This window comes from Necator americanus, chromosome I (genome assembly GCF_031761385.1).
Source record: "Necator americanus strain Aroian chromosome I, whole genome shotgun sequence".
NCBI classification, from domain to species: domain Eukaryota; kingdom Metazoa; phylum Nematoda; class Chromadorea; order Rhabditida; family Ancylostomatidae; genus Necator; species Necator americanus.
The window spans coordinates 23,202,790-23,225,077 of record NC_087371.1 but is presented as its reverse complement, the minus strand read 5'-3'; the positions used below and the strand labels follow the sequence as shown (position 1 = coordinate 23,225,077).

The window sequence follows — 22,288 nt, the reverse complement described above, 5'->3', positions numbered from 1 at the left end:
AATCCTTCAGTCAGTGCTTGTCGGTCGTGTTTCAGAATGGTGAGTCCGCATTGCTGATCGCTTCCCGATACGGTCATGTGGACGTAGTTCAAGCGCTTCTGGAACGAGGAGCGGATGTCACGATCCAGAATAAGGTGAGTGGATGGGCGGAGGTCTGCGCTGCCACCGAACCTCTACCTGAACTGCATCGTTCTGCCGCGCATAGCTTTTCACGTGGTTCATCGCGCACATGATCCATTATAGCTCAAAAGTTTTACCGTAAAAATCACCTACATCCGCGGTTCCCCGCCTTCTGCATCTCCAGGGTTTGCGGCCGTTTGTCTTCACCTATCTACATGCTAATTTTCGCCCCTCACTTGTCATTTCGCCTTCCATGCATTTTTAATAGGCACCCGGGTGCGCTTTTTATGCATTTCAATCTACAATTGGCGCTAGATTACCGACGTGGGCTACGGATAACGTCCATATTTCTTCTGGGGATATATGATGACAGATTTCCTTCTGCATACGATGCAGGAAATTCTTCAAGGGGTTCTCCGTGAGCTGTCGGAAGCACCGCCTCATACTTAATCCAAGGTAACTGCTCATATTGACTCGATAACGTACCACAGAGGGTTTCATCCAGAGGATTTCATTGCGAATATGTAATTATTCGTCACCTCATACTATTATAACTCTTCGTTTCCCACAGATCTTCACTGGTCTTGGTCATCCATGAACGCCAGTATTTAAAGGCATCACCCCACGAATCTGAGGTGGTGCAGATTTCAGGTGGAGTATTCGTATACGAGATGGGAGACTATGGAGAGGGAGGTGATTCCGTCCATTTCTTGCTAATTGGAGTAAAAAAACGGCCCGGAATATGCGGCGCCGCTCAAGACTGGCGCGCTCCAATCGAACCTCTTGTACAAAATGGTGCGCCAGAACGCCCGAAGCCGTATCTTCCGGGCCGTTTTTTGCGGCAATTAGGAAGAAGTGGACGGAATCACTCCTCTCTCCGTAGTCTCCCATCCTGTATACTAATACTCCACCTGAAATCTGCACCACCTCAGATTCGTGGGGTGATGCCTTTAAATTTGAAAAATATCCCACAGACAAAATGTTCTGGATCAGAGATGGATCTTGCGAGAGTATCCTTCACCTCCTTTTTGAGTAGACTCAGAATGAGGGCGATATGTCGGAACAGCTCATTAAATTTAGAAAAAGAGTCGCAAAAACGCTTTTTTTCTTTGTTTCTGACGTAGCATCGTTCTCTTCCTAGCCTGGTGCAATTCCGTTGCATGAGAATAAAAAAAAAACAAATAAAAATACATGATTTAATTAGACTAGCATCAAGGTTGTCAAACGTTTTTTTTTCTGAACGCTTGGATTCACTCACAACGCTGTATTGCAAGAGACATAGTTTTGCCGCACATTTCCACCAATTCTGGATTGTTTGTTTATTACTTATGGATATTAACTGCATAGGCATAACATGCATAAATAAAGGCTCTTAATCGGAACTGACCAATTAGAAGCGATCGCCAATGATTCACCAGCGCTCACTTACGGATTCGTGGAAAAAAATTTTTGTAGAGCTTAAGATATCATTTGAATAATTTAAGCTTTGTAAATGAATAATTTGTGCGAATGCTCACTCAGCAAACCACCAAAATACCCGTACATTTCGAAATGTAGTGAAATTTCAGAGAAATCTGATATTCTATCGATCGTATTTACTTGTACAAAAACGACTAAGTAAATGTAGTTGCTGAAATTTTGAATAAAAATAAAAACCCATGACTGTTCTCTTTTCAACTGATTGCGTGTCACGTAATTTTATCCGGCCTAGCGTGTCAATAAAAACCAGAAAAGACTACTAAACTACTAAAGAGTGGCCAATGGGGTGAATCTCGTATTTATTCTGCCATTTTTGATGCGGATCTTTTGAAAAGAGGTTTCACTATCAAAGCAATTTAGAGGATTTTTCGAGAGTTCCAGTATTTCATGGATCACAGCAGCTAATTTGCTTAGAACTCGAAAGCTTATTACTCGATTAACCGATACATCTGCTAGTCAAAACTTCACAATGAAAGCTAACCCATGCAGGTTAAGAAATTTGCAATATCTTTTTTGAAAAAATTATTCGCGTATGTAGGTATAACAGCAAGGTTGGCGAAACGATTTATGGAGTATTTTCTTCTCTCCCTTCCACACTGAAATGTTTTCAGAATCCTGGATTTGCCTCAGACAGACAGACAGAGAGAGAGAGAGAAATTTAAGTGGGTTATTCGGATGTCAAAGTCGCAAATCCATCAACGTTTTAGCCAAATTTTGATGTTTTTTGCACGCATTTAAATTCTGCCATCGCTTTCTTTCAGTTTTTAGGCTGAATCAAGATAGGAATCGATTTTATTCATTTTTGCTCCTTTCTCCAACTCTTCCCAGAACCGTTTACATTAAAAAAAGTTTATCACGAACACAGCTCCGAATGCAGCATTCTGCAAATATTTACCATTTTTATTCCAGTGTTTTTTTTCTTTGTGAACAGTGTTTTCGATCGAGGATCCAAGCTTTCGTATTCGTAGAAATCAGGAGTCAGATGAACTTTGTTGGAAGTTGCTCTTAGAGAGCTCTTTTCATTTCGCCTCCGAGGAATCAAAGGCTAACTCGACTCGAAAACGTCCACTGAATGGTAGAGCAAAGCCGTTGTTGAAATTCAGTGGATAAGCACTAGTAATTTTCCTACAGTTAATCGTTCCGTACAGAATCGAAATACGAAATCACGTTAATTTCTTGAGATGTGAGATTTTTTTCTATGCAACGTATCTCCTGCACGTTAACCTTGGCGAACAGCAAGTGGAAATGGTAGCATGGCGACAAGTTATTTCCTCGCGAGATGCACTTAACACGCGTCATCTACCAACGAGTTGACTCTTCGGAACTCGTTGACTTCTGCTCTGCTCCCGTGGGACGTGGGATCGATACGAATCCCCTCCGCACATGGACAACGGCCGCGTAACCATGGTCGATTATCCGCTTCTGTAGAGCTGCGCCACCCCGTCGGCCCCGCCCCCCGTGCTAACCCCGCCCGCCCGGCCGCGCGTTCCTCGCCGAGGTGTGTGCAACCAATTGGAGTGCTGCCAAGTCCCTCGTTCTCACCTGCGCTCCCTTAATTATTGATCGCACTACGGACGCGATTTCATAACCTGTCCGACTGCTTCAGTGGAACCCGCCTACCTTACCCGCCGTCAAAATTTACAGCTCCTACCGCGCCGCCATGGTCACTTCCGACGGCCACGCGGAGGATCCTACCCCCGGAGCCGAGGATGTGCCGACACTGAAATCGACGGACCTCGACAAGGCGAAGGGCAGCAGTTCCGAAGAAGGACAGAAGCAGACCAGGAGCTCCCAGAAGTCAGCGGAACACGTGCACGAGTCTGATGGAGAGGATGGCTCGACGTCTGAAGATGAAGACGACAGCATTCAGACAATTTCGTTTCATGGAGTTCTGCCCGGTTCGGTTATGGCTGCATACTTAACCGATCCGGTTGCAAATCCAGCCGCTCAAGCCCTCTACACCATGAATGCGGCCCGTGCTCACTCTATCTACACGAATGAGTTCGACAGTCCTCGTCCACGAGCCGCCGACCAAGTGCCGACCCTCAGACAACCACCACATCTCGTCGATGAAAAATCACGCAGCTGTAACTACTCATCCACTCCATCCACCAGTAATTTCATCTCACTCGTCACCGATTTCGAGGCGACTCTGGCTCATCCATCTTGTTGCATGGTGACTACTTCATTTCTTTGTTGTTGTTTTTTTTCAACTTTTGCCCATGTGTAGCACTTTCCATGCTATTACTGTAGGCGCTGCCGTTTTGTTGAATGCGAGGGGTGTTTTCGACATTTATTCGCAAACACTTTTTACTTCAGCCTACCTGTTCCCATTAAGGAACTAGTTGATTTCTTTTCTTTTCCTCACTTTTCTTTCACTGGTCGCATCTTTTTCGTGTCGCAATTACCTTGTTCCTCGCTGCAGCACATGAGGAAAAGAATTTTCTGTGGTTTTTCGTCCATACTAAGCACGCTCGGCGAATCATATATTTTGCGGGATCCAGTAAATTTCGGCACTACTAATACTAGTAAATAACGAACCAATATCGGCTCCCATTTTGGTCCCGCTAGTGTTCTTTAAGAACTTGGATATCAGTTTAGGACGAATTTCTGACTTCGTGCTATGGAAACAACGTAGACTGTGTGAGAGAATTCTCTAGTCTAGTCAATACTGCGAAATGTTCCACTCTCCTCCGAGTATAATTGAAGGGTCAAGCGCAGCGGTTAGGTTCAAGGACAGGAATTTCCTCTAACTGCGCCTAAGTGCACCAATTTACTGAACTTTAAGCAAATTTGCGACGATTTCGTGGTGTTTGAGTGTCGTTCCGACCAGTTCGACTTCAGCTTCCCTCGTTCAGCCTCGTTCCTCGGCTCTCGTAGCAGTGCATTCTTTACGCGAGCGCGCGGTACCCATTACCAGTTTACGTACATTCGCAGTTTTGCGGGGTCGTAGAGTGGCCAATTTCAAACCGTCAATCGAGGTCAACGTTCGTGCACGATCACGACAGCGACACTACCACCAGCGGTCTCATCATCGCTGTTTCATGCTTGCGCCATTCGTGTTCGCCGGCAAACAGTTACTGGGAATTTCGTAATCAAATGATGTGCGAGAACGACTGAAACGGACGGACGGACGAACGGATACGGTAGTTGGGGTTGGAAAAAAACTACGGTTACTCTCCGACGACAGGAGCCCTAAAAGGGTTATGCATTTTTGACAAGCGCACTGCAGTTTGTTTTCTTTTTTCTCGTAAAAATAATGCTCCTAATTTTTCTGAAACTCTATTCCGTGGTCCTATAGAATCGCATGACTCCTCCATCTTTTCTCATCCCATACTCATATTAGTTAAAGCTAAAATAAGCATGCTCACTGTAGGATTTGATAGGAGAAGGCCAGCTTAAGATTTATTGCAAATTTCTTCAATGAAATTGTAGTTTTCCATGTCTCCGGGGACCTTTTCGAAAGGCCTGCAGCGATAACGTTTGCTTCTTGTGATAGTTATGAAGGATTAGATGCAATTCGCTTCGGTTATGTTATTGAAGTAAATGAGGGAAATGAGGTGATTTAACGAGTAGTGTTTGTCGAACTGATGTTCGCTCTTTTATTTGTTCTATGTGTCTTTGCGCTTATGGAGACTGGGTGTCTGGGAAAGTTCTGTGAGATTAATTGAAACACCGGAGAATGGTAGACAAAAAGCTTATCTAATCTCTGAACAAGTTCTTATGCTGAGCGCAACTACTATAGGAATCGCTTCCCCTCAATAATTATTGCTTATTTTAACACGAACCGTTCGACAGGTTGCTACCGTAATCAGAAACATTTGATGAATAATAATTAGGACATTCATAAACCGTCCCCAACGTCGAACTCCATGTTTATGGTCGTCGTGTTCGAGTCGTTGTTCAGTGAATAATCGGCGTGTCGTTAGCGATTCAACAACAGATTTGCGAATCTATTGTTTTCTGCCGTCGAATTTTTTCCACCGGGAAACACAATAGCAGATGATTTTCCAGCGATACAACGCTGAACGATCAATACATATTCCTGGGAAAAGGACAAACACTTTTCTACTGTTTCATGTGTTCGCTTATCTGGACTGCAATTTTATGAATGACCGGGGATTGAGCATTCAGATCAGAGTTTTAAAGTCTTAAGCATTTGACACATCGAAATCTTTCGGATGTACGATAATTGAATCAACTGATTTATGACGTTTCCTTTTTTACGACTTTTATTAGTGAGTTAGATAAAAAATTAGCGTTTTTTCAATGTTGGGTCGGGCGTTAGGGTTCACTTCTGATCTCGTGCCCTCTGAATGACCAAGGTCGCGCAGCTCATTCTAATTGTGGAGGAATTTCGGGCGAACGGCGTTCATAATTCACATCCGACGGGGTTTGCGATGACTTGCGTCGGCATGTCAAACGAGAACCACCGCCATCGCTGTCTGTGCCCAGCGCGTCCGGTTCCCAGCAACCGCTCCGACGTTTCCCATGTCAGTCACATGATACATGTGTCCTCGGAAACAACGGACACATTTCGTTTCCCAGACTTCTTTTTATGCGAAAAATACGGAAGTCCTGCAAGGTTACAAAGTTGAAAATGCAGTTCACGAACGAACTCGAACCAAATTGCTGCGAACTCGCTTAGTTCTGCCCGAATCCATTGCGCTATGGTCTAGTAAAAGCGCAGTTTTACTCCCGTAGACCTGTGGTGAGCTCAGCGCGAAACATTTGTTCAAATATGCGGTCGCTCGTGTAATGTCAACTCAACGCGGTGCTTCTATGTGCCATTCATGTCTCTATGCTACATCCCCTGTTGCTGTGAAAGTAGAATGGTGGGAATCGATTGGAAAATCCCAGCTGATAATCCAAAGCCATCGATTCAGGATGAGGAGACCGCCCTACACTGTGCTGCAGCTCGTGGACATATGGAATGCGTACAGACTTTGCTCGATGGAGGATCACCTGTCGACGAATTGGACAACGTAAGCATTTTTATCGTTCTTCTAAAGAAAGTAAATAGTTTTCCCATTTATTTGGAAATTTTGAGGGAATATACATTTGCTGCTGGTAACATAACCTTTCCCAAAATATCGATGTGGAAAAAATCCGAGATAGACAGCGATTTATTTACATTGTGAAACATTGTTATGGTTCTCTCGATGTAGCAAGCGATGAGGAATATTGCGAAAGGCATCCGATACCCATATTCATCCGATATTTTTCCCAGGATTTACTTGTTACGGTAGACAGCAATTACGCGTGAATTTCAGAAAAAAAGGTAGTATTTCTTCGCTTGAAGACTGATGCTACTTCTCGCAAAGTTCATGGCTTCATATTTTGTAGAAAAATTCTTCAAAAACTTCTTTGGAGCTAGATTTGAGAACTAGAGAGAATTTCTTTTCACAAACACGCCAAGAGAACGCGTGACAAATCATCACATCAACCCTTACACTAAAAATCATAGGTGGAATAGCATTTCCTCTCCTTCTTCTAACTAAAAGAAATTTTCTGGTCTTTTCGGAAGAAAATAAAAAAATAAATGAAAAGTGATCGATTCCCATCACCTTTGTTCCAGCATCAACGCACCGCCCTCTTGTGCGCCCTGGAAAACGGTCACCTTGACATAGCACTTCTTCTAATCCACAAAGGCAGCAAAATCAACGAACCAGATGAGGTATTGGTGACCGAGTTTCGAGGCTTCCGATACTGTACGAGTAGGATTTTTCCAGAAGGGAAACACTCCGCTGCATGTCGCATCAAAACTCGGTCTACTCACCGCTGTACAGACTTTATGTCACTGTGGTGCTGACGTCGACATGACTAATCAGGTGCGTTCGATTCGGCGTTCAGTTCCATCGCTGCAATCGTCACACGACGAATTCTTCTTGCTTCTGCGGTTCCTCTCCGGTATTTCGACGATTTTAGAAGCTCTGGTGGCGTTAGTCCAAACAAATTTTTGGCAAAAAGAGATATTTTGCAGTTCTGAATAATTTCATTTTGATCAGTGGAAGAAACTCGCTTCTAGAAGACTTGCAAATCTATGCTCTCTTCTTTTAATCCATTAAAAATTGCTGTGTGTGCGCATTTCTACTTACGAACCTCCAACTTACGGACAATTTTCACGAACGCAGAGAAACGCAATTAGGATAAGTAGGCATGTGTACTGAGCTAATATCATGTTTACTTATGCATATAAATTTGAGTACAGTACACGTTGATTCGATTGGAGACTCCGTACTTTGCATTTAAAAAAGTGAAAAAATTCATGAATATGTCTCTAGCTGCTGTTTCGGTGATGGTGATAGCGAGAACAGTGTACATTGCATCCATTGGCCATTAATATTCGCGTTATTTTCTCTCATATCGAATCAACATCGTTGCTGTGTAAACAAAAAATACAAAAACGTCTTTGCACTCGTCGTACAATGTGCAACCATTCGAAAATCGTTGCAATTTTTGGAATCTCTCAACCCTCTTGAAGGATCACTTGAAATAGTACGTTCCTCTTTTTGAATACAGTAAGCACAGCCACTAGGTCAACGGTCACCGGTCGTTCTAGGACCATTCATGTTAATGTTTCAAAGAGCCCCGATGAAAAGAAAAATACCAAGAATTTTCTCCTTGTGGGCTTGAACAAGGCTCGAATGCAGCATAACTGCGCCATTCAAACTTGTTTCCGTCGAAGAACTTATGGTGATTTTGGAATTTCTTTCGTTTCTAGTGATATATTTTGAAGTATCCTTCAAAAACAGCAATGTGAATATGAAGAAAATCAAGTTAGAACTCTTCCATGTTTTTTATGATCCCCAAACCAATGTCCTGCTATCTTATTTTTTTTTCTTTGCGTTAGACACTTTGAAACCGTTGTAGACTTAATTAAAGTGTATTATTTTTATATAGATAAAAGGGTCCCAGAAGATTTTGTAATATTCTGTCGTTACAAAGAATCTTGACTACGAGATATTCATATAATATAACAATAATTTCTGTTACCAAGGTTACCGTAGTTCTAACCATAAGGACTTTGTTCGGCCCTATGCTGCAGAAAAAAATGAGTGTCAACGTTTTTGCTGCAAAAAGCTGGCAAACAAATAAATATGAAAACAAATGAGTGAGTAGTAGTTTCTTTAGGACTCCTTCACACCATTACACCTTGCCGCCAGGGAAGGATTTCTCGATATCGTCCGGGTGTTGTGTTTGGCCAGATCGAATGTTGGCAAGAAAACTAAGGTAAACAAATCTGGGGATTCGACGAATACTTCTGTAAACATCGTAGAATAACGTACGCAAAGGAATGTTCTCAATTTTAGGATGGGCTGACAGCAGAGATCCTCGCGCTGGCTTCGGAAAATACACACGTAGCATCGTTACTCTCCAAAATGAAAACGGTGACTTTTCTCCTGATTCTTCAGTTAATTGGAGGATTATTAGAGTCCGTTTTAGGATAGTGTTCGAGAAGCGTATATCGATCAGTTGTGTCCCATGAATGTCCCACTAAGGAGGATAAAACTGAAATTATTCGGTCATTCTCAGACAGGGAAATCACGTCTCATTCAGTCGCTCCATTCCACTCGTGGTATCACTTCTAGTATCATCGGTACGTACTATGGAATTGTTTACAAAAAAAGAAACAGAAAGGAATTTCTCCTGTTTGTAGACGCTGTCTCTCGACGGATCTCCGACCACTACAGTCCTAGCAATACCATGAACAAAGGTGAGCGTTCCCAGGATAATAATCTTCGAAATCCTCCATCGAAAATTCTGGAAGATCTCTTTTTTTGCTCGTAATGACCATGCACGAAAAAGCGTTCGTAAAGCGTACATTCCGGAAATCTGCGACCAACGATAAAATGATAGTGACTTTCTTGTGATGAGAACCAAACGATTCGTAGATGATGGAATCCACTCCGGCCAAGGATCATCGTTCTCATCAGAATCGAACAACAACTCGTCCGATCAATGCGCGAATCTCGTCCACTGTCCAGCCCATTTGGCATACACCCGTGGCATTGACGTTCAGAATATTAACTGTTCGGGTGAGGATACATCACGGATTGAGCTAATGCAGGCAGTCAGAGAAGCGAACTCCTTTTCGGACCTCTCTGATTGCTTTCATAATAGTTTCCTCGAGGATTTTCGAATTTTTCATTTCCAGGATGTGGCGAGTTTTCCGTGTGGGAGTTTGGTGGTTATGAGCCGTATCACATGGCATATGATCACTTCGTGGGGAACACCGATTGCATCCACGTTGTACTGTTCAGAGCTTGTGACAGTACAGAGGAACAGTACAAACAGGTCCTTTACTGGATGAACTTCCTCAAGGGCCGCGTCACTCCCACCGAGCCAATTGGTGAGTGGAATTCCAGGATTTTCTTTGCAGGAAGTATGGGACGACGGGATTTCATTTTCAAAAATTTAGGTCATTGCGGAATCATCTCAAGGAGATCAAAGGTTGTGATTGTTGGCACTCATGCCAGTCCCGCTCTCTTCCCTTCAAAAAATGCAGAAGGTAAGTCTCTCCGGAGTTTTCAGCCACTCCAACCCTTTTTTCGCATCGCTCTGATCCGATATTTTTCAGGAGAATACGAATCATCAGATACGGAGGCTATGCTGAAAACGGTCCGTCTTCGATTCGAGACCCATTTTGACATCTGTGAAAAGTTGCTTCTTCTCGACTCCACCAATCCATCGTGTGCTGGAATGAAAGCGCTGAAAAATTATCTGAAAGAGACGAGAGGAACTATAATAGCGGTCGGTGAACGAATTCCGACTACCTCATCCTTGAAATGCTTCTAATATATCTTCTTTCTAGAGGTTACAAAAACCAATCGGGTTACTCGACGCCACCATGCCATTCCTGCAGTCCTTGCGTAAACAGCACGCAAATTTCCCGGTTGTCTCGTGGCCAACGTTTGCATCGATCGTACGAACGGATGTGAATCCACTGACAGGAGACGCCCATTGTAGACAACTCATCCAGCAACTGCAGTTAATCGGAGAGGTACTACATCTTCGTAGCCCTGTCCTATTGCTGTTCAGGTTGCTCTGGTTACAGGTCGTGTATCTACGAGATGAAACGGCCGAAATGGACTATGTGGTGTTGAATCCGGAATGGCTTGGCACTCATATCATTGGACAGTTGCTGAGCGCCGAGTTCCTCTCTAGGTGCAGGTACGAGATCGTGTATTTAAGCTCAGCTCACATACAACTAAGCTGAAAATTAGTTTGCTATGTTTTCTTTTCCAATTTTCGAATAGCTTTGAGGTCGAAAGTCTGGAATTCGAGCACTCACCGAATGTAAAAATGAAATAAAGTGCAATCTTGGCATAAAAGATTTTAAAAAATGGAGAAAGCTTTGAGTCTAGTCAGTAGAAGATGATTTACCTGTGCAGCTAGTGGGTGGCCTCCAGCCCTCAAGATAAGAGATCAAGGAGTGACGGCACTGCGAACATAACCGCTTGCGGAATATTGCACGGGAAATTAGGTCATTTTCACCAGACCGTACCTTTAGATAGTTGCTAAATCCGTGAAAACCACATTTCTTTGTGTTGGAAATTTTGCACATTTTTTATAAGCCAACCGCATGGAGCTCGAACATTTTTGGTAGCAAAAAGGAAAAGACCTCAACTATGTTCTTTCTACTATTGTCCATTAAGCTGACTGTTGAAGCGGGACAGATACTGCATTGGAATTCCTCAGCTTGTACACTGCTGGTTTCGAGTAACACGAAATTACTGCGCACCGTCGTCAGTCTGGTCGGCCTAGTCTCTCTGAGCAGAAAAAAATCACAATTGCTTTGCAATTCCGCAGCGTTGATAGACTCCTCGGAACACCAGCGGCACCAACGCCCGCTTTCGCCGCAAAAGCTTCGCATCGGCCCAGTTAGATGGGGACTATAGTCGACATGTGCATCAAAGCAACAAACTGAACCCTTTTCAGGAAAAATCCTACAAACAAGCACAAATTAGCGAAATTCATAACTCATTCATTGAATAAATAGAGTATGTAAGTGTTAGAAATGGGAGGAAACCAAATCTCTGTCTTTAAAACTTTTTTCCCAACATGCAGATCAAAATTCTATTATCAAATATCTATTATCAAAATCAAGATCAAAATATCTAATCAAATTTCTAGAATGATACTGAACTTATTTGCCAGGGATTTACGAAGCAAGTGCAACGATAGTATGGAGATTTTTTTTCGTTCTAGGATCAACGGCACGTACTCATTGGAGCACTTTTCGCCGATTTTCCCCGAAATTCCCGAGCCTACAGATCTGTTACGCATGTTGGACGTGCTTCAACTATGCGCTCCAGCTGAACCCGACTCCGAGGAGACTTTCGAATTCCCAGCTTTCATACTGCTCAACGAGCCTCATGACGTTTGGGTCAGAAACAAGTCGACGTACGTCTACGGAGGTTCGTGTGAATGTTATACTTCTCGCAATACCCACCCTTGGGCTCGTTATGAATCCGTCAAATCCAGGAAAAAAAATGGAGGAATCTGCTAAATAGCCAATAAGTTTTTCCCAGCAGATGTGCGATGAAAGGATTATTTCCATTATCGCAGTCCAGTTGTTTAATCCTGGATTAATCGATGACGCTCCCTACTTTTTCTTACATTAGCGGGAGATTTTTCCTCATATTTGATGGAATTTTACCGTCGTTTCAGGTGTGCGCGTTCATCCTATGAGAGGTATGGAACGATCACTGCAGAGTACCTTCCCACGAATCCAAGTAGCACTTCGCCGGAGTATGCACGACTTCCAGGTTAGAATGATGTCTAACCGCTGTCAGAGCACAGAAAAAACTACATGCTTCGAGGATCCGATGGATGCGGATCTAATGCAATGGGCCGGTTGCAGCAAGATGTCATCGGGTCAAATGGAAGCGCTTGTAAGAATTCGTGGAGATGCAGTTGAGGTACGATTCGATCAATAATAGATCCTCCAGTCCAGAAAAAAATCCCTTCCTCTACAGGTTCAAGTACGAGGTCCAGCAGAAAGAGCCACATCATGTTTCTACTTCCTCGAAGACGTCGTTAATTTGGTGGAGCAAACGGCGAGCGAAGTTGCACCAGGCATAGGACTCGAAAGGCACTTCCTGAGCCCGAAATGCTTGCAGGTATAAGCCCCAGATTCTTCGGTGGAGCTGAATCTTTTCAAAAAAAATCCACATCTGTTCAGGAACATCACAAAAATCCAGCCTCGTTCCCTCCTGAGGCAATGATGGCAATGCAGCAACAAGAATCCCTTTCTGTAAAGGGAACTCACGATGAAGAGGAGATGTTCACCGGTAAATTTCCGTAGTTTTTGCTAACATCGATATTCTTAGAAGTGGTAGAAACATCACAACAGTTACTAACCGGTAGACTGATCGCTACAGTAACCCATAATCAGATTTTCGAATAGAAAAACAAACTAACGACGCGTGATATAAGCCTCTTTCCTCCTCTGGGACGACTCAAGCAGAGCTAAACGCAGAAATTTTTTTTGCGGGGAATTTCAAGCGGGTCTCTCCGTACCACTCCATTTTCTTCCTTAGTAGCGCTTTTTGATAGTCCCTACGGATCTGTCAACTTCACTGCGGATCCATGGCCATTTCAGGGCATAAATTATTTGAGTGACACAGTCATCAATGCTGGTTTCTCCCAGCCTAAGTACCACATACCTTTTTGACCTGACGACCTGATGATCAAGTACAAGAGTCGTTTTTCCTAACGTTTATCGATACAGTGAGCGAGCCCATAAGTAGTGCAGTATTCTATACCTCCATTCATTTTTAAAAAATCAAAGGAAACCTTTTTTATCTAAATCATACGCTTCTTCACTTTCTGCAATCCCCTTCCATCGTTCTGGTAGACTTCGAATGCTGCTTTCCCAAGATTCAATTGTCCGTGAAAAAAGGAAAGGAAGTATGGAATATCGCATTATTTATCTCAGTTCGACGTAGTCGTACCCAAATCTAGCCGCTTGCTGCTGATTTTTATGGATGATTCCACGAGATTAGCTGAATTACTACAATCATTACAGATGTGGTATGCTTCGGTTCACGTGAGGTGGCTCGTCTTTTGACTTTGGGCATCGATGTGGGTGTGGCAGACCTGTCGATCACAACACGATGTGAACTGGCTGCACTTCTTGATCCCCCGGACGCAATGGGAAGAGACTGGTCTATACTGGCAGTCAAGTTGAACTTGACCGATCAAGTCCCAGAGGTAAGCTCATCTCATCCTCCCTTCTTGCTGCGGTTACGGTCACAATGACCAATTTCCAGGTGGACTCTACTGGACAGTCCCTATCCCGAACAGATCAACTCCTAGCGGAATGGGCTATCCAGCAACCTGAACACGCCACAGTAGGCAAACTGTGCGAAATTCTGGCCGAATTGGGCAGATCGGACGCAAGAGACACATTGTACCGTACAGTTCCGTTGTATCTGTTCGCACCACTGGACGATACAGTTCATCCGGCCGACTGCGGTGATTCCGGTGTCGTGTCTTCTTGTCATTCCACCGGTGATCCCAGAACAAGTTCGATTTCATGACGCTAGGTGCGCACTTCTAGGTGTAACCATGCCGCCACGGGTAGTACATACCGCTTCTCTACTCTCTCTCCCCCCGTTTTCTTCTGCTTCTCTGTCGCTCTCTTTTATAACTGCTGTCTTTCCGCGATATTAGCGTTGCCGTATGCATGCGCTTCTTGTGGTTTATAGTGTCATACGACGCCGCGTTTCAAATTCAGCTCTATAGCCAAAGGGTAGAAATGCTCCAAAGCGTGGATGACTGCTTTTAAGTCGGTCATCTACATTGCTCATACATACATATATAGTAGGATTATGGGAAACGATAGTTATCGATCGCTTGAACCGAATCCAATTGTGACCATTAGCGGGTGTATGCATAATTCGAAGTGAATTACATTGCTTTTTGTAACGATTCGAGTTAGTTGCTGCGCTGTGTTTGCTCGATCAGTTTCAAGCGCATCACCAACAACCAGCTGTGATACATGTAATCTTGATACCCTATGTGATACCAGTATCCCCAGTCAGTTCATTCGTTCGTTCGTTCGCGTTGTTACAGCAGAGATTCATCTACGTTGTATGTATTTACGTGATATGTCAAAATATATCAAAGATATGTTGTTGGGTTACCTTTAATGAAGGTTTTATTTGAAATATGCACATCTTTTATTTCTCTTCAGACAAAAAATGAGGGACCTGCGCGATAACCTTGTCGCTGAGGTGAATTTCGGTCTTCTTGGCAGGTTCGTCGTCTGATAATCCGACCTGCAGGGGTGTGTGCAACAGCTCTTCAACTGACTTGGAGCTCCTCCTGTTATATGAGGTGATCACACGTTGTAGCGCTCGGAATCGTTGCATCTGAATGCAAGGAAAAATTTGGAAGAAAAAAACTAATGAGAAGAAGAAAAACTGGGGAACATAATTTTATGCGCTCACCTGTTTTTGGGTGTCGGTCCGTTCCTTGATAGAATTGCAAAGTGTGTCCAACTGAATAAATTTAATATTTATATTGAATAAATCATTTCAAGAATTTATAATAACGAGTAGCAGCTGTACAATTCATTTTCACGAATCCATGGGTTTATCGACGCTAGCACTGAAGTACAATGAAAGAAAAGTTACCCATTTCTGCTGGTAGTTTATACCATGATTTTTTTCTAATTTATTTTTGATTCTCCTATTGCTGTCCTTCAAAAAAAGGCAACACAATCCGAAAGAAGAATCTAGCTCATTGATAATGTCACAAAACTGGTCGTTTAGAGTACTTATGGATTTTTTGGGTTCCTAATTGTTTCCACTCAAGAATGATCGAGTATTTTTTTCACACAATCCTTGATTTGGAAGCGCAACGCTTGCGTCTATGCAATGTTTCACGTGTGAGCGAAGTCGTAAAATTATGGATTACTGGTTTAATTTTGATGCTATGACTTCACCACTTGTGGTTTGATGCTTTGAAGCTTTGGGGATGTTCAAAATTTGACTTAGGTATCATTTCTCAAGGTGTGGTGTGGTCCAGTTGGTAAGAGGTTCTGCTGTGGTTGCACGATCGATCGGAGGTTCGAATCCGCTCTAGTGTCAACTAGGGCGCATCCTTGTGGGAATTGATCAGCACTGTGCCCTTTGTCCTTTATCGTTTTTCAACTCTAAGAAGGCTATAATGGTTAAAAGTGTTTCTTATGAAATCTACATAAGAACTAGGAGGCCACTGAAGAAAGTGCCATCTTTGCCACTCTTTTTTGTCCTTCAGCGATTCCAATAATATTTTAGCCGAAAGTGTCGTTCTAAATTTGGAAGAAGTAAATATATATATATATATTTAATGTTCAGCTAGTCCTTAATAAATTAACTTCTTTAACTATTTCCGATTGCTACAAATATCATAATATACTTTCACTAAAGATGAATCGAAATTCCATGACATAAAAACATTTTCTTTTGAGTTCTAGGACTCTGAACATTGCAACCAAATAAAGGAGTCGCTTTTTATGACTTGTTATAAAGAGGACGATCCGCTTCTACGAGAAAAAAAAACTTTCCCTCTTTCTCATCTTTTGTTGCTTCCAGTTTTCAGTTGGAATGTCATGGATTTAACAGTTAAATACATGGATACTGTCGTTTTTAAAATTTTAGACGTTGGATGTCAGTAAACAGTGACAAGATGTCAATCTTGATTGACAACCAGTGTAATGAAATATGATCGACGAACGCTTAGTGGCACCTCTAAGATTTCTTTCGCATCTTGAAAGGACCATTAACCGAAACTTTTGGTCGAGAATCCGCATGTTGAAATTAAGGAACGCTTCACAAACTAATAAATTACTCTGATTCAAACTAAGCGGTTAGCCCACACTTTAAGATAATTTCAACTGCAGCGCTGAGGGACCTTTCGACATCAGGTTCACTTTATTGGCGAATAAGGTTTTAAAGCAGTTTACAAGTATGACGATAAAAATTCAAAACATCTCAAAATTAAGAAGCCGGATGGATCAACAACAACGAATCATGATATATATTCTTTAGGTGAATTGAACCTCCCATTCTCTAGGTGCTCCCTCCGAGTCCCTGAGGTTCGCTTTAATTGTTGCAAATGAACTTTATCTACTGTTGAGCAGAAAGCAACATCAAAAAATCCTTAAATTCCAAACATTCAAATATGGTGCCTCTAAATGACGACTAGTTAGCAGTGGTAGCCGATGAATGGCTGCTATGTACAGTCGATACGATTATTCTCAAAGGCTGCTTCAGACTTAGGGATCTCAGGCTTCAGGTCGATTTGCAATAAACATAGAGCTTGTTGATCGTAGTTGAAATTCGTATGGAGTGTCAAAACTCAGGGAGTTGGAGGAAAATCGTGGAGGTGAAGAAATGAGCAGAGTCAAGCGGCCATGATTCACAGAGTGAACATCTCAGATGATTTAGTTATGACATGAAATTTTCCACGTTTCTAACGTGGATAATAAAGGATAAAGTTTCTCACGTTAATCACTCCGCTTGGGATGCGCCACCACGTTTACTCCAATTCAGAAACGTTTGGTGTTTGCGGACGTGTAACTGGCCTATACAATGACTTACTGGGCTAGCCGATGTGTCAAGTCAGTGTTTTCATCCTCTCGGACAAATCTGGTACCAATTTATCGACCCCAGAGGGATGGAAGATTTGGTTGGCCTTGGTGTGGCTTCGAATCACAAACCGCGCAGTCACAACAGAACCTCTACCGATTGCGTCCCTAATAAATCTTCCTAAAATGGGCAAAAGCTAGTGGAAAGCTCTGGATGAAAAGAATAATAGAGAACGGTTATTAAGATTAGCGAGTCGACATCATCAGAGTGACGCGAAGACCAAAAACGAGGAGTCTAAAGGGTCCGAATTCCCTTCAGTTTCTGCGATTAGCACTGCGTTAAGCTTACACACAGCTGCCGCGTGACTCCAATATACCTTGCTAATACTTTCTTTGACTTCCTCCGAGATGAAATGGTAAGTACCCCGAGACAAGCTCACCATTCTTGTTTGTTGTTCTGTTTCTGTTTGCCGAAGAACTCACAGAACTCGTTCTTTCGAGAAACGACAAAAGGACTCTAGGGGCAAGTTGTGAGGGATATCCACGAATAACACTTAGAAATCACGTTGTGACTCCTACGATGGGTAGTGCAGATAATTGAATCTGCAATACTTTTTTCCACAGGAACAAGAATAAGAATGATCATGAAAATAGCATTGATTGGTGCGGTTTATGAACCACACGAGTGGATAGTAACGCAAGACCACGCGCATAAAGGATGCAAACACAAAATCAGAAAAATTCTTGAGCAAAGCGGGACAGAATCCGTTGCCAGAACGCGGACCTAGTGCATTTGTCTTTGAAAGTCCCCCTCTCCTCCTTCTAAACGTACTATATTACGACAAGCATGACCAAACAGAACAGAACAACTGGAACATCTAGATATATATCCGCTATGAACTACTGATGAGAGAAGAACTACCACAACGAACTCTGTTCGGCTACCATCACTAAAGGTTGAAACCGAATCCGTTCCGCTGAAGGTGGAAACCGCGTAATTACATGACAACAAGACAATAGTTTCCTGAAAAAATCTAAAACGTCTATGAGATGTCGAGATCATATCTTCACACTAAAAACTCTCGACTCCTGGTGTAGGAAAACTAATGATCAAGAAAAAAAGACGTCTTAAACACAGAGGATGACAAACACTGTCCTATTGGCAAGCTTTACGAAGAAAATTGAAAGTTTGACTCTCTATCTTTCCCTAAATCGACTAAAGGTACCTTACCATCAGCAAAAGAACGATCAAAGAAACTGTGAACGATGGTGAAAAATTGGTATTATTATCGCTTCATCGCTGACAGAGGTGTATTTTGTCATAAGAAAGGATCAATTTTCGAAGCAAATTTCTCTGCAGGCCTCTTTATTTGGACGCAACATCTCCCCGAAGATCCGTTCTCCATCGGAAATATTTGTCACGAAGATCCATCTTATCCTATACTTGGTATTTATGATATTAAGCCACTGCACGTATCACCGCTGTCAGAAGTGATTTCAACCAAAATTTCACGGATCTCTCGTGAAGGTGTCAAAACGAGCAGAAATCATTCCATTTTATTCAAGCTATAATCATCGCTGTAGTTCGTGTGAAGCACTCAAAGATCCCAATTCCAACCGCTAGCTAGCTACACCGCGTTGCTTCGAGCGCAGCCGCTTACGAAACTGCGCCGAAATTCAGGACGTTTTGACCCGATCATAAAGAGTCGAGATTCCACAGCAATACAGCAACAGCAGCATCAGCTATCTTCTTCTTTGAAGACTATTGTTGCAGATAGCTGATGCTGCTTCCACCGTTCGATGGAAAAGAAAAAATTCTTTAGGTAAAATCTTTTGAACTCTTAGTAGATGTTGAGCGTTCACTTTGCTATAAACCATGTGTATTACTTAGAGGAGACACCATAACTAAGGGCCTTGCAAATGTGAACATCTCTAATAATTGAAAAATGATGCAACAAACCAAGTACTAGAAATCCAGTTCTAGCGCAAGCGAGAAGGAAAGAAAGGCAAAACCTTACCGACTCCTCACTTATGGAGCTGTTCTCGGAGTTGAAAATGAGATCCTCCTCTTGAAGGCATCGTTCCATTTCGTCTAAGGCGTCATCCAAACGGCCTGGAAGTGTGTTTCAAATCATTTTCAAAACCACGCTCAAGAAGGAAGGAATCAAGCGACAGTAACCTTCCTTGACAAGAATGTTTACAAGTAAACTACGTCGAATAACTGGAGGAGACATTGTGACATGCGAAATCATCTCACTTGCTTCCGGAACCTTGCCCTGGAAACGGCTGATCACAATAAATATTATTTAATTATAGTCGGTGCCGTTCCGTAACCGGTTGCTCTTCAAGCGGCACATTTGAGAGCGAATCGGCCTGTTGAGATGAGAGGAGCCAGCGAGGGTCCCAACTCGATTGCAGCCGCTGGCTGAACCGGCTGTTTTGACTCGTCTACACTAGATGTTAAAACTTCTTCCAGCATCTCTACGCATAAAATACGATTTAATGCAAAATAACGATAAATGATGTTGCTTTGTTCATTTAAAGGCACCACCCCACCAATCTGAGGTGGTGCAGATTTCAGGTTTCGTATACGGGATGGGAGACTATGGAGAGGGGGGTGATTCCGTCCATTTCTTCCCAATTGCCGTAAAAAACGGCCCGGAAGATGCGGCGCCGCACAAGGCTGGCGCGCTCCAGTCGAAGTCCCTGTGGAAAATAGTGCGCCAGAACGCCCGAAGCCGTATCTTCCGGGCCGTTTTTTGCGGCAATTAGGAAGAAGTGGACGGAATCACTCCCCTCTCCGTAGTCTCCCATCCTGTATACTAATACTCCACCTGAAATCGCACCACCCAGATTCGTGGGATGCCTTTAAATTTGAAAAATATCCCACAGACAAAATGTTCTGGATCAGAGATGGATCTTGCGAGAGTATCCTTCACCTCCTTTTTGAGTAGACTCAGAATGAGGGCGATATGTCGGAACAGCTCATTAAATTTAGAAAAAGCGAGTCGCAAAAATGCTTTTTTTCTTTGTTTCTGACGTAGCATCGTTCTCTTCCTAGCCCAGTGCAATTCCGTTGCATGTGAATAAAAAAATAAATAAAAATACATGATTTAATTAGGCTAGCATCACGGTTGTCAAACGTTTTTTTTTCTGAACGCTCGGATTCACTCACAACGCTGTATTGCAAGAGACATAGTTTTGCCGCAAATTTCCACCAATTCTGGATTTTTTTTTATTACTTCTGGATATTAACTGCATAGGCATAACATGCATAAATAAAGGCTCTTAATCGGAACTGACCAATTAGAAGCGATCGCCAATGATTCACCAGCGCTCACTTACGGATTCGTGGAAAAAAAATTTTGTAGAGCTTAAGATATCATTTGAATAATTTAGAAGTGAACGGAATCACTCTCCTCTCCATAGTCTCCCATCCCCTATACGAATACTCCACCTGAAATCCGTACCACCTCAGATTCGTGGAGTGATGCTTTTAAGAGCAACATGAATTTAACAGTTAGAAACAATTAGGTCAGAAAGAGTAAATATAGAATCAGGGAATTCAATGGATATTCAAAGCCTCTGAAATGAACTGAAACGAAGAAGTATGAGACTCGAGATGAACAGGGCTGAAATTAGTCTTATCCAACAGAATATTGTGTAAAAGAACAACTCATGGGACTTTCAATCTTGGAGCAAAATGTGTTATGATCATAAAAGAGGACGAAGTTGGCCATCATCCAGAGTTTTTTTCCTCTTATTGTTGTCCTAGCGTTCTTCAATCTTTTCAGAATACAGTTGAGTTCATAGTAAGATAATGTAAGGACATGACTAACATGAAATATTCTACTTATAGACTAGATTTCAATTAAATATAAGTTCTCATTTGGATAGAAAGTCTGCAAGAAATCAAAAAGTTTTGTTTGAGTTGCATTTGTAATCCTTACAGTGACAAATAAATAGATTCCAAGTTTATGTACTCCGAATGAAAACTTGATTGATGAGATTTCTCGTCCAAAAGAAGACTGTAGATGCTTTGGTAGGCGGAATTCCTTGAAGTTACTGAGAGAACAATGGGAAAGAACAAAATACAACTCTTCATTTTAAACACTCGACATTTGGAACACAGGGAGAATCGTTGAGTGTTAGATGTGATCTCCGACAACTTCCTAGTTAGCTACAACCAATGGTGTCCCTACGTAGGTTGTTCAAGCAGAACAAATCAAGATTGTGTTTAAATACTTAACTTACATTTCTTAGTTACTCAGCAAAAGTTCTTGGTCCGAAAAGATTTGAAAAAATGGCCTAATAACTGCTCCCATGAGTTGCTCAAAGTTTTTTTTGCAAACCTAATATCAATATCAGATGAGAACCCCGCGCATGACCATCTCGAGCTCCACACCTCTACGAGAAGCAGTTTCTGGGCCACGGTGAACGGCTGTAAGCATAAGCCGCCAAGACGCATGATATGCACAATTTATCTTTCGATATTGAAAATCAAGGGGGATGAAAGAGCGAAATGAACGAACACCACCCTCCGTGAGATGTTCACTCGCTTTTCGTTTTCAGATGCGTAAAGGTGACAAAGATTCAATGATGAAAAAAGCACTACTCAGAAACATACAAGTTTCAATGCCAAAGCTGCAGCGAAAGCAGCACAACGACTTGTGGCCTCGCTAACTTCCTTCTTCTTCGTCACGATTTTCATCAATTTTCGGAGACCACTACGTTTTCCCTGCAATTCACAGATGAACGTAGGATACAGCCAGTGTTGTTGATATCCTTCACCTCTTTATAAAACGCAGCTGCTAGTTCGCACTCCCTGCATTGTTCTTTTGAACTCCTAGCAAGTTTTCCACTCACTTTTACCACCTCGTTTGTTCCGCCTGGCACCAGAGACGCAGAAGTTGCGCCTCTCACGTAAGTTACCGACATCCTTCTCCCAAGTTGCAACATTCTGTCTATATTTACCGATCAGAAGCAGATTTTCTCGCTTATTATGAACTCATATTGAGTCTTTCTTGTGACCAGACACAAATGAGGAATTATTGAAGGAAAAAACTGATAGGGCAAGCAATGTCGACATCCTGCACAAAATCCATA

General features: G+C 42.5%; 2 protein-coding genes across 4 annotated transcripts in view; one reads left to right on the top strand and one right to left on the bottom strand.

The window, feature by feature from the left end:
• RB195_006592 (uncharacterized protein) overlaps positions 1-14,147 on the top strand; it is a gene marked incomplete at both ends in the record, with an annotated part of 28,929 nt that extends 14,782 nt beyond the window's left edge. The window contains 22 exons of one of the 2 annotated variants that reach the window (XM_064179765.1): positions 36-134; positions 3,206-3,775; positions 6,486-6,584; positions 7,178-7,276; positions 7,332-7,430; positions 8,734-8,832; positions 8,913-8,990; positions 9,046-9,199; positions 9,260-9,316; positions 9,495-9,638; positions 9,758-9,952; positions 10,022-10,111; positions 10,181-10,353; positions 10,415-10,603; positions 10,658-10,773; positions 11,812-12,020; positions 12,274-12,371; positions 12,426-12,524; positions 12,582-12,725; positions 12,788-12,896; positions 13,634-13,818; positions 13,878-14,147. In XM_064179765.1, the coding sequence (XP_064036697.1) occupies positions 36-134; positions 3,206-3,775; positions 6,486-6,584; positions 7,178-7,276; positions 7,332-7,430; positions 8,734-8,832; positions 8,913-8,990; positions 9,046-9,199; positions 9,260-9,316; positions 9,495-9,638; positions 9,758-9,952; positions 10,022-10,111; positions 10,181-10,353; positions 10,415-10,603; positions 10,658-10,773; positions 11,812-12,020; positions 12,274-12,371; positions 12,426-12,524; positions 12,582-12,725; positions 12,788-12,896; positions 13,634-13,818; positions 13,878-14,147 (3,375 nt within the window). The remainder of the gene's footprint in view (positions 1-35; positions 135-3,205; positions 3,776-6,485; positions 6,585-7,177; positions 7,277-7,331; positions 7,431-8,733; positions 8,833-8,912; positions 8,991-9,045; positions 9,200-9,259; positions 9,317-9,494; positions 9,639-9,757; positions 9,953-10,021; positions 10,112-10,180; positions 10,354-10,414; positions 10,604-10,657; positions 10,774-11,811; positions 12,021-12,273; positions 12,372-12,425; positions 12,525-12,581; positions 12,726-12,787; positions 12,897-13,633; positions 13,819-13,877) is intronic. The other variant, XM_064179766.1, reaches the window with a different exon arrangement.
• Positions 14,148-14,452: 305 nt separating this feature from the next.
• RB195_006591 (uncharacterized protein) lies at positions 14,453-22,141 on the bottom strand (the record flags this gene model as incomplete). Of its 2 annotated transcripts, XM_064179763.1 has the most annotated exons (7): positions 14,453-14,599; positions 14,832-14,981; positions 15,060-15,110; positions 19,201-19,295; positions 19,362-19,458; positions 21,810-21,920; positions 21,974-22,141. In XM_064179763.1, 7 exons carry the CDS (start codon positions 22,139-22,141, stop codon positions 14,453-14,455), a joined length of 819 nt encoding a protein of 272 aa, XP_064036695.1. The 2 variants fall into 2 exon arrangements, with proteins under 2 accessions (XP_064036695.1, XP_013307750.2); XM_013452296.2 differs by lacking the exon at positions 14,453-14,599 and having other exon boundaries at positions 14,790-14,981.
• Between the last annotated feature and the right edge of the window lie 147 nt (positions 22,142-22,288).